The sequence below is a fragment of the Calypte anna genome, chromosome 4A (genome assembly GCF_003957555.1).
Source record: "Calypte anna isolate BGI_N300 chromosome 4A, bCalAnn1_v1.p, whole genome shotgun sequence".
Taxonomy (NCBI): domain Eukaryota; kingdom Metazoa; phylum Chordata; class Aves; order Apodiformes; family Trochilidae; genus Calypte; species Calypte anna.
Genome location: NC_044248.1, coordinates 23,708,750 through 23,721,517, shown reverse-complemented (window position 1 = coordinate 23,721,517; position 12,768 = coordinate 23,708,750). Strand labels below are relative to the sequence as shown.

The 12,768-nt window shown below is 36.7% G+C and overlaps 1 protein-coding gene across 1 annotated transcript in view; it reads left to right on the top strand.

Moving 5' to 3' along the window:
- TENM3 (teneurin transmembrane protein 3) overlaps window positions 1-12,768 on the top strand; it is a 404,704-nt gene that overhangs the window by 331,916 nt on the left and 60,020 nt on the right. Inside the window, exon 15 of the mRNA XM_030449605.1 lies at window positions 10,336-10,362. Within this exon, the coding sequence (XP_030305465.1) occupies window positions 10,336-10,362 (27 nt within the window). The remainder of the gene's footprint in view (window positions 1-10,335; window positions 10,363-12,768) is intronic.

The following is a 12,768-nucleotide window of genomic DNA, read 5'->3' as shown; positions in this document are numbered from 1 at the left end:
CTCCTTCTGAGCAAGAAATTTCAAAGCACAAGGGATATCAATGTTTGTCTATGCAAACCAGTATTTCACTGTCACCCTCCATTTCTAACACAGTCATTTTTATGCTACTTAAAACTCTCAACTTGGTAGCAGAATATTTATGTACTTTGTGTTGTGCATGCGAAAGACTCTGGCTTCCCCTTTATATGTCTAAAAATGACAATTCCATCATTCTTATTTCTAAAATCCATTAACCATTTCCATGCAATGGTGTAAAGTATTATAGAAATGCAGATATTGACCTTATCAATGCTTATAAATATGTAAGGGGTGAGCGCCAGGGGGACAGAGCCAAGCTTTTCTTAGGGGTCACTAACAATAGGACAGGGGGTGATGGTTATCAACTGGAGTTCTGTATGAAAATAAGGAAGATTTTTTTCACTGTGAGGGTGACAGAGCAGTGGCACAGGCTGCCCAGGGAGGTTATGGAGTCTCCTTCCCTGGAGACGTTCAAAGCCCACCTGGATGTGTTCCTGTGTCACTTGCTGTAGGTGACCCTGCTCTGGCAGGGGGGATTGGACTTGATCTTTCAAGGTCCCTTCCAACCCCTAATTTTCTATGATTCTGTGATATATTTGTTTGATACAGCTGTTAAGTAGAAGACACATGAAATGGAGTGGCCTAAACTTTCAACTTCTTTGAGAGAGAAATATTCCAAATAAGGTGTAAATTTTAAAGGCAATGCACTTCATTAACTTTTTGGCAAAGGAATAGCCCACCAGATCTCTAGCTGGATGCACAAAACAGGGTAGTTGTGTACACACTAATCACTGAGATGCTGTGTGGAATGTGTACTGAATTACCTAAATCCTGAACTCATTTGATCAAAGAGATTATGGTATTCTTGTGAAGCATGAATGCCTTTTGAAATGGTAACAGTGTTCTGCACCTTAACTAGCAATTTTTACATATTGCTGAGTAATGATGACTATCTGTTCAGTCTCATTTTCTGCTAGCCCACTGTTAGTGTCATTAGTTGACATATCTGGAAGGGTAAAAAGAAGGAAAAAACATACCTGTGTCCTTAATTAAAACAACATAGTCCTTCATTTTATTCCTAATATCTTTTAAACCCCAGATTACTTTATGTATACTACAAGATATTAAAAAAGGAATTTGGACACGGGAAATTCTAACTGCTCTACACATCAGAGAAGTTTGGGGTTTTTTGGGGAGAGGGGGTCTGTTATATCAATACTTCAGGACATTGGGAAGTAGATGAGTAGTTGATTGCAAAGGTTTGATTTTTTTGTTCAGAAAAAAAAATTAGACATTTGCTTGCCTGGGTAAGCATCAGCATCACAGGTATGGAACTGGGAAACAGTATGCACACACATTTTATATAGTTTGATTTGTGAGAGAAAACAGAATGTAATAAATATAATACAAAGCAGGGGGGGGTTCTCTTTTTTTTTTTAAGCAATGCATAAATCTGATGTGTGTTGCTGATATGCCCTGTCCCATTGTGGATCTCTGGCACAGGGTAGCTCCAACTTCAGTACCATACCTGAGGTGGGGCACACTTGGGAGCCATTGCTTTTGCTGTGAACACAGACCAAGGATTATATCAAAGATACTCAGCAGATGAATACATGCTCAATGTTTTGATGAAATTAATCTAATTAGTATTAACTAAACCCAAGATTTATTGTTTAGCATCTTACAAATTTAAACAAAACACTGGCAATGTGTATTTCAAATACACAACAATTTAAGGCATCTAACTTGCTTACTGTCTTTTTCCTCCTGAGAACTGTAATATTTTATCATCTTGTGTATCCACATGAGAACAGGTTAAAACAACAGTTTACTGCAAAGCTATGGAAAATCACCTACCAATTGCTTATTTGGTCTGGGGGTGACATTTGTGGATCTGAGGTGATTATTCTATGAAGCTAAACCTGTATCTCAGTGTGATACAAGACCACACATGCACAGCTGGTGCCCAGGTGATAGCCTGGGTGAAAATTTGCTCTGTAATTAAGATTTCATAACACAGTTGTGCTACAATACGATTTGGTTTTCCACTCTGTCCCAGCTTGTGTTGAGTTCAGTGACCCTCTCCTGCCTGAGTCGTTGTTTTGTGAGATTGGAACAGATATTATTTCAGAAAGTCTACTATTTTTTGTGATATAACTGGCATGTACCATGAGTAAATTAAGTAACTGTCATTGGAAGCCTGTAAATATGAACACTTTTCCAGCTGCTTTTCCATTAAACTCTGTTAGCTGAATGAAATTAGTAAATAATTATGTTGGTGGGGAATCTGCTATACCCATGTGCTGTGCAACATCCCTGTTTTACAAAGCAGCTTAATTCTTTTCTATAGAGCAAATTAGTTTTAGTGTAATCTAAATTGCAAATTGGCCAATTTGCATTAAAACTATGCCTTCTTGTTCAGATTTGTCAACACCTCTTTTTTAAAAAGTCTTTAACATTAAGCATGGATGGGTAAGACCATCTGCTTCTGGAGCTTGCCTGCAGCTCCATTACTTAACACATGAGACAGGTTACAGCTGTTTAATTGTTATCGTGTTGAACAATTATCTTGCAGTCCAAAATTAATATTTGTATATGTATGCATGGAAAGCATGTCGTTAAACATAAGTGATCTAAATGTGCATTAATGTCATTAGGCACTCATATTAATCCCCCAGGAGGGCTAAAGTTAGCATTGTGATATTTTTCTGCTACTTTTGAGTGCTGCGTGAGGCTACTTTACCCGGTAAACTGAACTGAGATTCAGACCCAGTGGTGGTCCACCACAGAAGTATACAGTCTCAATATGTTTATATTCCAGTGTGAATTGGTATCTACTTGGTTTAGATTATAAGAATTTCTCCTAAAGTTTAGTTGAGAAAAAAATAACAAGGAGTAGGAAAGTATTGCTTTAACCTTTTTCTTGGTACGAAGACACTAACGTGACATTCAAACAGAAAGCAAATTTTCCACAGCAAAAAAATTCTAATTTCAGATATTTTAGCTATAAAACCAGGGAAGTCATCTCATTTAGAGATTTGAAATTACAAAAGAAAAAAAAATATCTAAAGCACTCATAAGTACAGAAGTGTGTTGGCATTCGTGCAGTCTCAGTCTCTCTCCTGGTGACTGGTTAGAATGGCTTTCTGACTGGCATTTGTGTGCTGGTTTTCTTTGCAACCACAAGCAGTGTAAGCTCAAAAGTTCTGCTACTATCCAGGAATGGTAAGAAGTAATCTCATTCGAGTTATATGGTCTGCACCTATTCTGTTGAACATGTCTGGCTTAGGGCTCCTTTCAAATATGACGACAGGGGAATAAGGCACTTACGTCTTCATAAGATCAGAGAGCAAGAGAAACATATTCCTCCAGTTAATTGAAGGAAGGAAATGCTTACAGAAAACTCGATACAGCTATTTATCATTATGGTATATATTTTTGAAGTATAGAAAAAGTAATTCATGGACCAGTTTAAGGGCTTGCTTGATCTTCTCCACATGTGCAGGTTAGAGAGAGAGCAGCATGGATAAACTGGTATTATGATGACCACCATCACTTTAGTACTGATGCTCTGTTGCCAAGCATGGTTTCATGAATTACACCTCAATACAATTTCATCTTAAAAGTAAGATTGTATTAGATGAAGATACGGCTTTGGACATTCAGACACTTAATTCTCAGCTATAACTAACAAAACATTGAAAACTAATGACATCAAATATCAACTAGTTCACCACAAGGCTGTGAGTGAAATCCTACTTTTGAAACACCTGGCTACGTTGGAGCCAGGATTTCACCCCAATATTTATAGCTGTATCCTCAGTGCAAAGGTTTTATTGGAAAGAAAAGCTACTTTCTTGCCACCCAGAGCACTTATAACCACAGGTTAACAAGATATCATGAAACCACCTTAGTGGTTTTGATTTTTCCTGTGCCTGAAGAGCATGTTATAAATTTTCCAGGGCAAGCCTTGACTATGCACATACATATTTGTACATTTGGTAACTATAAAAATATTCCATTGCCTGGTAAATTTAAGATAGAATGTGCTTATCTGAAGCTGTGAAAAAAAGTGAACTATTTTTGGTCAGGCCTTAATTGCTGATGGTTGATTTGCATTTAAATGAGAACAACATGTGAAAGTCAAGTTAGACACATTTGCAGAAAACAGCAGAATCTTCTGAAACATGAAGAATTTTGAAGCATTGTGCAAAGCTTACTTCAGCTGAAGTGGCCAGAAAGTGATTCTGTATGTTATATAGTTGCATGCTGCTCAGATGCATTCTGAAAAATCCTTCCAGTCAGGAAGAAAGATGGAAACACTAATGCTTCCCATCCCATTCCACCCCCTAATATATCAAGCCAAATTTATCTTTCACACAGTTTTTAATGGAAGAGTCAGATTTTATCTGTGTCTATCTGAAGCAGGTCTTTGAGACTTTCTCAGAGGTCTCAAACATATATTTGAATTTTTTCAGCCTGCACAGGTGATACAGTTTAATTCCTTAATGACATACACCCTCTCTTCTAGATCCTTTTCCAGCTAAATAGACGTGAAACAGGAAACACTGCTCATGAACATTTTAGCAGTCCCACACTTCATATATCTATTATATCCTTAAAAGCAACTGAACAATTTATTCCTGAATACATGTGGCTCTCCAGTAATAGAGGAAAAATCTTACTTTAGAGTAAAATTGGGATAGACTCCAGAACAATAAATCTAAAGGGTAGTGGGCGTATGTGCCCTTGAAAATAAGAACCAACTGCAAACAACAGGTATAGTTTTCGCAAGGGATGAATTACAGTGAATTCAGGTTTCATAGCAGATATCTCTGCTGTTGGTCTAGTTGAACACTGGAGAAGAGTGCAGAAATGGAGAAGAAGATGTGTTTTCAGGTTGAGGATTATGTTGTGGCCTATGTAGGGAGGAAAAATAAGAAAATTGCATGAAACTGTTTTTCTGTCCATGTGTTTTCCTTTACAAGATGGGCAAGCTGGAAGTTCAGGAGTAAAAAAGAATCAAGAGGAAGGAGTGTTTGTAAGTCATTCTCTGTTGGCATTAATGCTCTGAACATATGGCACGTCTATGACAAGGTTCTTATAAACTCAGAGAAAGGATGACGACCATGAGCTGCTTACAGTTGAAGAACATGTGCTTTCACTACTGTTCAGTGATGAATAGAGAGGATTACATTTGCAAATGATACCAAAGCCTGCTGCCCCCAAGCACTCTGGAAGACAGGACAGGAATTTAAAATTACTTTAACAAATAGCACAGGCTACGCAGAAAACCAAGGTGCAGTTCAGCAAATGCTGTGTTCTGTGCTTAAGTGAGAATAATCATCTGCATGGGGCAGAGGAGTCTCAGAGAAGGCTGTAGCAAATGATGAATTTGGCATGAGTGAACTGCACTGAAGACAAGCTAGAACAGAGGCTTTAAAATTTTATGAATTCTGGACTCCTGTAAGTATTCTGGTAGAGGTATAGAGCTCCTCAGAAATTGCCTATAGATCTGTGGCTTTCTTTTTTGTCACTGAGAGTAAAAACAGATGCTTAAAGGAATCAATACACTGTGTTCTTAAGTCTGCTGTGAGTGGGATAAAATACACTGGCTGTAAATATCACAAGGGATATCTGGGTTATTTTACATTCAAAAGATGCTTTAATTGTCATCATAGTTAAACTTTGGCGTGGTGAAAACGAGAGAAGTTTAAGGGTGATCTGGTAGCCAAGTCAGGAGAAGTAAACAACCATGGACTGAGTCTTGGATAGGTTAGAGAGGTCAGGCCAGAGCCGTCAGCTCTGGTTTCTGTATCCAATCTCTCAAAGCAAGCACAAAAACCTGTTTACACAAACTGCATTTTCCCTAAAGCTTGTGAGGAAACTCAGAGTTTCTGTTTTGTGGGTCAGTGTCCGTGAAACTACTGCTGAAGTGTGTGCCTCATTCCCTGCTACTGCTTGGCTGATCAAGGAGCAAGAAATAATGTTCTTAACTCTTTAATAGCACAAATGGTAGAAGTGCAGGTGGTTTGTGGGTTTTGTGGGGGTTTTGGGTTTTTTTTTTACTTCTTTACTTTATATGCATAGGATTTGAGAACTTTCAAGTGCCAAAAAAAAAACTATGCTACAAGAACATTAGTAAAGTTGTAAAATGAAGAACATAAAGTTAGGAAGAAAGAAGACAACACTGTTGTATGTCATTATCATTATATGATGTAACAGAAGATACTTATTATAGCATAGACGTACAATTGTAAAAACAATGATGTCTTTAACTACTTTTCCCTCTGCATGTGATGGATCTGATTTAAGAATGTTGCAAGGCTGTGAAGGATTGTCTCATGCACAAATTCTACTTAATTTTGCCAGATACTGGTGCACATAGTGATGTCCTAGTTAAGAATTCCACCCTTGCTTACACGACGTATTTTCTGTTAATCATTCACAAAGGCAAACTTCAAAAGACTGTTCTCTGGCCATTCTTCATTTTCTGGGGGCCTGACTTGCTTGTGGGTGAATTGCTAAAATGCTGCTTTGGGAATGAAATCCTATGTAATTATAATTATGCTGGAAAATCACGTTATAGGTATTTGCAGGCAAACACCTGGTGTTCACCAAGGTGAAGACTTTATGTTAGTCTTTCTGTGAGAGACTGCTCACACCAGTAGTGTGAAGATACTGTGCTACATAATTTTGATTTTTGGAGGAAGGTGATAGTAAAGTCTATAAGAAAAGTTAATTCTTTGCTTAGGTCAGTGTGGTGTGCCTGCTACGATGGCATCAGCCCTTCCCTGCTCATAGAAGCATGAGTGCTGGATGAGGACATTGATAAAGGAAGAGTATAATAATTGCACAGGTAGCAATAAACCTGGTATTGCCTAAATTTTGGGGTGACTTACAACTCTTTCTGTTTTCTTTCAGAGGGAAAGGCTGTAAGGCAGTCAGGAAGGAATAAATTAGTGTTAGTGGAGCGGAGGCAGGGATTCAGTGCACACTTTAAAGGTAGAGGAAGCAACAAACCTTGAAACTAGTTTTTAATATAGGCAGACATTGATTGATACAGGTTTAGTCACATTCTTTTGTATTTTTGCTTCACTTCCAGTGGTCCTATGGAGTCAAATTCTGCTGTTACAGCAAAGTAACATTATTCTTGTGGAGCTGTTCTGAGTAGAGACTGTAATAGGACTATATATACCATATAAAAAACATATGGCATACTGTAGTCTAGTGTACAGGATACAAAGATTGTGATGGGTGAATATGACTGGTGGAGGATAATAATGTAAACTAATAGAAATGTAAATTTGCTATATAGTATTTAGAAGCATGTCGCTGTTATAATCCTTTATGACAGAATAATCAGAATAAAGCAGTGTTATAAGTGCCAATTAAGGAACATCAAATCAGTGGGTGTATGGCTCATGCTGATTTAAAGAGGAGCTGATTGGGATAAATGGATTTAATATGTACTTTTATTCAGTGGCTATTCTGGCATACCTGGAGGAAACAGCATATGAATAATCTCAGGATGATATTGACTTACGCTCTGATAGGAAGCTAATGGGATACATTAAATGGGAAGAAAAAAAGTGTAGGTTCTGAGTGGTTATGAAATACGCCATGTTAAATGTGACCTTGCCTGACTGTTGTCAGTTCTTTGTAAGATACATTAATCTGCCCCATATTTATATAATTATCCACAGACATGGATAACACCATTTATTTTTCATGTTGTATGAATTGTGAGCTCCACCCACACCATCTTGGATTTTGACTATCCTAGAAGATGTACACATTTTATATCTTCATTTTTTGTTTTCTCCATTCCGTTTAGACATATATGAAGTGTATGAATTTTGTACTCCATTTACAAATTCTTGGATTTTGACCATCCTAGAAAATGTACAGATCTTGCATGTTTATTTTTTGTTTTCTTCATTCCATTTGGACATATATGAAATCCCTCTACTCCAGAAAATAATACCAAGAATTTAAATCTAATAGTTTTAAACACTGTAAAAAAAACCCTGTAGGTATATTGTCTGGTCTATAATAAGACTTTTCAAGGACTTAACATAACCTCCGTGTGCCAGATGTATAAATATCTTACCAAGGAGCACCTGCTGAGATGCTCCATCCTACTGAAGTGGTCCAAATCTCCCCTAGTATTCTCTATGGAGAGAGGAAAAGGCTCGTATTTTGTACTGCCACACAAAGCTGGGTTCATTCCTGTTTCTCTTGAAGTGCCTTGGAGATAAGGAGGATGCAAAATCACTGCAAAAATCACACTATCTTTGGTCACTCGTTTTCTTTTTGATTCCTCTAAGGTGCAGCAAGTTAACCAAAATAGTTTCAGACCTTGTCCTTTGTATCAACTGATCCTTGGTAAAAGGATGCTGGAAGTTAGAACTTGTTTTCTGAGCATTACTGGTTTATGGTCTGGAACTGACTTCCTGCTGTATGACTACAGAATACAAAAAATCTAAGAGCAATTTCTTAATCCTTTTTTTTTTTTTTTTTAATGCAGATTGGATTTCTGAAAGGAAATAGCATGTGGGGATCAGGGATTACAGAGACTATTTTCAGTTGCCCGGGAGGGTTTTTTTAATATTCTGTTTTTTTACCTATCCTGACATTTTTAGAGGCATTTAATGTTTTGCTGGTGGTGGACAGAAACATTCCCCAGACAGACCTAATTGCTTCCATATTATGGATTAAAGCTTGGTTTTTCCTCCATACGTACTACACCGTGTTCTAAGAGCAGCTGTGTAGGAACAAGGGGAATTATGCTGGATGAGTAACAGAAGAATTTGATCCACCCTGAAATGCAGCTGTATCATTTTTCTTGTTGTTTGTGGTTAATGTGAAAAGCTACTTAGTTTGTTGCTACTGTTCTAAATGTTCTGTAATTGATGTTTTCTTCTTCTTACTTTGTCTCCCTTGAACCTTTCTATAATAGAGGGGGGAAAAAAGCCCACCAATGACTGTGCAATGGACACCTGACACTTTCTGAAAGAAAAGGACTAGAAAGTTTCCACATCTTAGTCATAGCAGTGATTGTGGCTTCTAAGAGACTTTGTATCTTATCCCCTTCTTCCTTGGGCACAGGAAGAGCATTTTCCCATTGATTCAAACAGGAGGAGATGCCATGTTTGGAAATGTTTTTCTTACCCATCCCGTAGACAAAGTTGAGGGTTAACAGCAGGTCCCAGACTGGGGCCATCATCCAGCAGGAATTTAGGAAAGGTCATATTTGAAAGTACAAGAGCCCATAAGGGCTCTGTCAAGAGATGTTGTCTACATCAAAACCAGGGGATTGAATCCAACATTGTTGATTCCACTTGGTGCATCCCACTATAATAGTAGGTGGCCGGGTTTGCTAGCCAGCAATGGTGTCTGTCCCACGTGGTTTTGCTAAACGACATCAACCCCTTTAACACAACTGCAACTGATTTCTGTTTCCTGAAAGTAAGGAGGTAACATAGAACCTATCTCTACTGTGTGTCATGTATTAAAACTAAGACCTGCTGCTTTTAATCCATCTTGTGCTTTCTGTCATTCATCCATCTGCCTCAAATTTTTGTGAAATTTTATGTGTCTTAGCTTATGGAAAAAAAAAATAATCTTGCTATTCTTGGATATACCATATTAGTTCCAGACATCTAAACTCTACGTTTGATTTTCATGTTTTTCCAAATGAAAGGGATCCCCATGATACTGACACTGTCCTTCACCCCACATATACCATCTAACTTATTTTACATAATTGGTGAATGTACTCAGAAACATATCTATGGGTAAACTGATTCAGAAGAAAATTACTCCTCCTAAAAATCCTGTTAATCCACTTGGAATTTTAATAGCGTGCTGGTTGTGCTATCAGTCGTATGTGACCTGCAAATCAAAAATCTTTCAGTATGGTCAGTGTTATAAAGCTCACAAGCTAAGTAATTACTCTTACATTGTGTTGAAAATTGAATTTTTTAACTAGCTTTGATTATATATTTGTTATGCATAAAAATCAAAGCATGTGAAGAAAAGTGAGAAGAAAAAGAGTGTCAGAAAGGTAGCATCTCTTCTTTCTGCAGACCTCCTGTCTAAAAGTTTCATTGAATCATGATAGATGTTTGCCGAAAAGAGAATTTCTTTCATTTTCAAAGGCTTTTAAATACATTTTCATTTTGTAATGTAAGATCTCTCATGTCAGGTGCACCTGCTTGATTTGCATGTGAATTCTGAACAATTCTTGTTTTATGTGACACTTCTGAAATGTCTGTCTGTTTTTTTGTTTTTTTTTTCTTTTTAATTCTCAAGCTCACTATTTGGATAAGATAGTGAAAGGTACTGTATATTTGCTCTTTGACATGCCTATACCTACATGTTCTTCTTTTATATTAATATAGAGTTAAAAACATACTAGTCTGAGCAAAAGAATTCTCGTACATACATTCCATGGATTATAGATTTAAATCATATGACTTTCAACTCGTCTCAAAATAAAAATTACATCTTGCTTATGTTATATAATAACATTTTATCAGTAATTATACGTTGATACACAAACTGTATGCATGTATTAAATTTTGTTTGTACCAAAAACTGAAGATAGTATCCATTTGCTGTTTGATGCTTTTTCTTCATCAGTTTTGTCATTGGATCTCTACCTACAAAACTGCAAATGTTCAGGAAACAAAGCAAAGTGATACTCTTGTCACAGAACAAGTTCCAGTTCTAAAAAGAAATAAATTGCAGATATGTGTGCTTAGATATAGAGGGACCAATAGGTTACCCCAGGCTTTTAAGCTTTTGTTTATCTGAATGTTGCAAATCGATAGCAAATCATGACTTGTATTTTGTATAAAGGTAGAAAAAGCTTGTATACTCTATACAACCTTTTTAATTACAAGATTCAAGGATGCAAAAGCCTAACATGAAACAGCAAAGATTCTTGTATCTTCAGTTATGGTGAAAAATTTATTTAGAGAAATGTTTAAAATATTCCTATCCCTCTTTCCCTGAGTATCTTTCTTTATTCCTTATTTGTGTTTCTTTCATTAGAATATGGCAATAGTCATGGCAATATCCAGGCTTTCACACAATAAGTCTTGAGTGTACCCTACTGACTCCTAAAACACTGTTAGTGTTGCAATTAAATGTGCAAGTCTTCCATGTATTAAACAGAAGAAAGATTGAGGAAAAAAAAATAGCTCAGTACCTCAACAAATCCTTTTAGCAGCTACAGTCTGAAGGAATTAGAGTAGCAAGTGTAACCTCAGCCTAACATGATGGCACAATATCCACAACTGTAGCATCACCATACTTCCTCACAAGAGGTTTTCCTGATTCTCTGCCTTCGAAGAGTAATTTGACAACAGTGAAGAACCCTTTATAACTTCTTTTTCTGGGAACTTTTGTAATTTGGAAATACATGGTTGAAAGGAGTCAGTAAATCCAATAGTCTTTAGAGATAAAAAATAGACTGTTACTTCTGAAAGACATTTTCTAAGCTCAACTAAACTTAACCAAATTGGGTCAGTAGATTAGTTCTCAAAAATAGAAGTTCTACAGAGTGAAGAAGTGTTTAGCCTATTACTTAGCTTTTTTGGATAAAAGTGTACTTAAAATTTTAAAATGTGTCCAAAAAGATCTGATTTGTAGCCGCTTTCTCATCGGATACTTAATTCCATATGTGTACTTCTTTCTGTCAGTGTCTTATCACAGTCACAGATAAGGAACACCAAAATCTACACATTTATAGTGCTGTCATCCTCATACAGATCATGTTGGCTGCATGCCAGATTTCATCACTAGGAAGTGACAGATACTGTTTTTTTTAATGCAATGTTAGACTGAAAACAATTATCGATTTTGGATATATTAAATTCTTTTAATTGTTTCCCAAATTTTCCCTCCTTGGCCATAAAAGCAGACAAGATAGGATATAAAGGTAACAGCACAAAAGCCTTAGGGAGATTGTCACAAAAAATCACTCTCTGCTATCTGTCTTGGAGCACGTCACTACCGTGTTTTTGTTCAGTCTATCAATGTTTTATTGTGGTCCTTCTGGTATTTCATTTTGTCCGTCCTAAGTAATCAAATACGCACAGCTATTACATTTAGTTGGAAATCCTGTTGGTCCTGTCCCATCCGTATGCAGCCTGAATCCTAATGTTTGTTAGAATAGATGCTAAGCTGCTTCACTATTTCCTGGGCTTTGCTTATTCTGTGAAAAGGAATGTATTTTTGGCATAAAGTATAGTCATTAAAACTGGCCTATACTTTGTGCAGTTATTTAATCCACTGTAATTTCACATGAATATACGGCAACTCTGAGACCAGATAAAGTTAACGTTCTCTTTAATGTGTGCCTAAAATCATACCCATTTTCCTACTTAAGAATTTGGAGGGATTTGTTCCTAGTAACAGGGAGCTTAAATATTTGCACCAGTAACCAATACTGCATAGAGCAAATGGTGATCTATTCTATGAGCACAGAAAAATGTATAATTTTGCACAGCTGTATTTGCACTATGCACTCATCTCTTGTACTCTGCCAAAAAAAAAAAAAATTCAAAAAAAAAGAATTAAAATAATTTAAAAAATGAAAAAAACAAACTTAATTTTGTCTGGCCTGCAGGTATTTAGAGGATTGGGGCATTTATTTCCTGCCTGTACAGGTAAGTGGTGTCTCAAGTGTCAGGCCAATGAAAGATGCCACTTTGTTAAGAATTACATTCCCAGGTAATG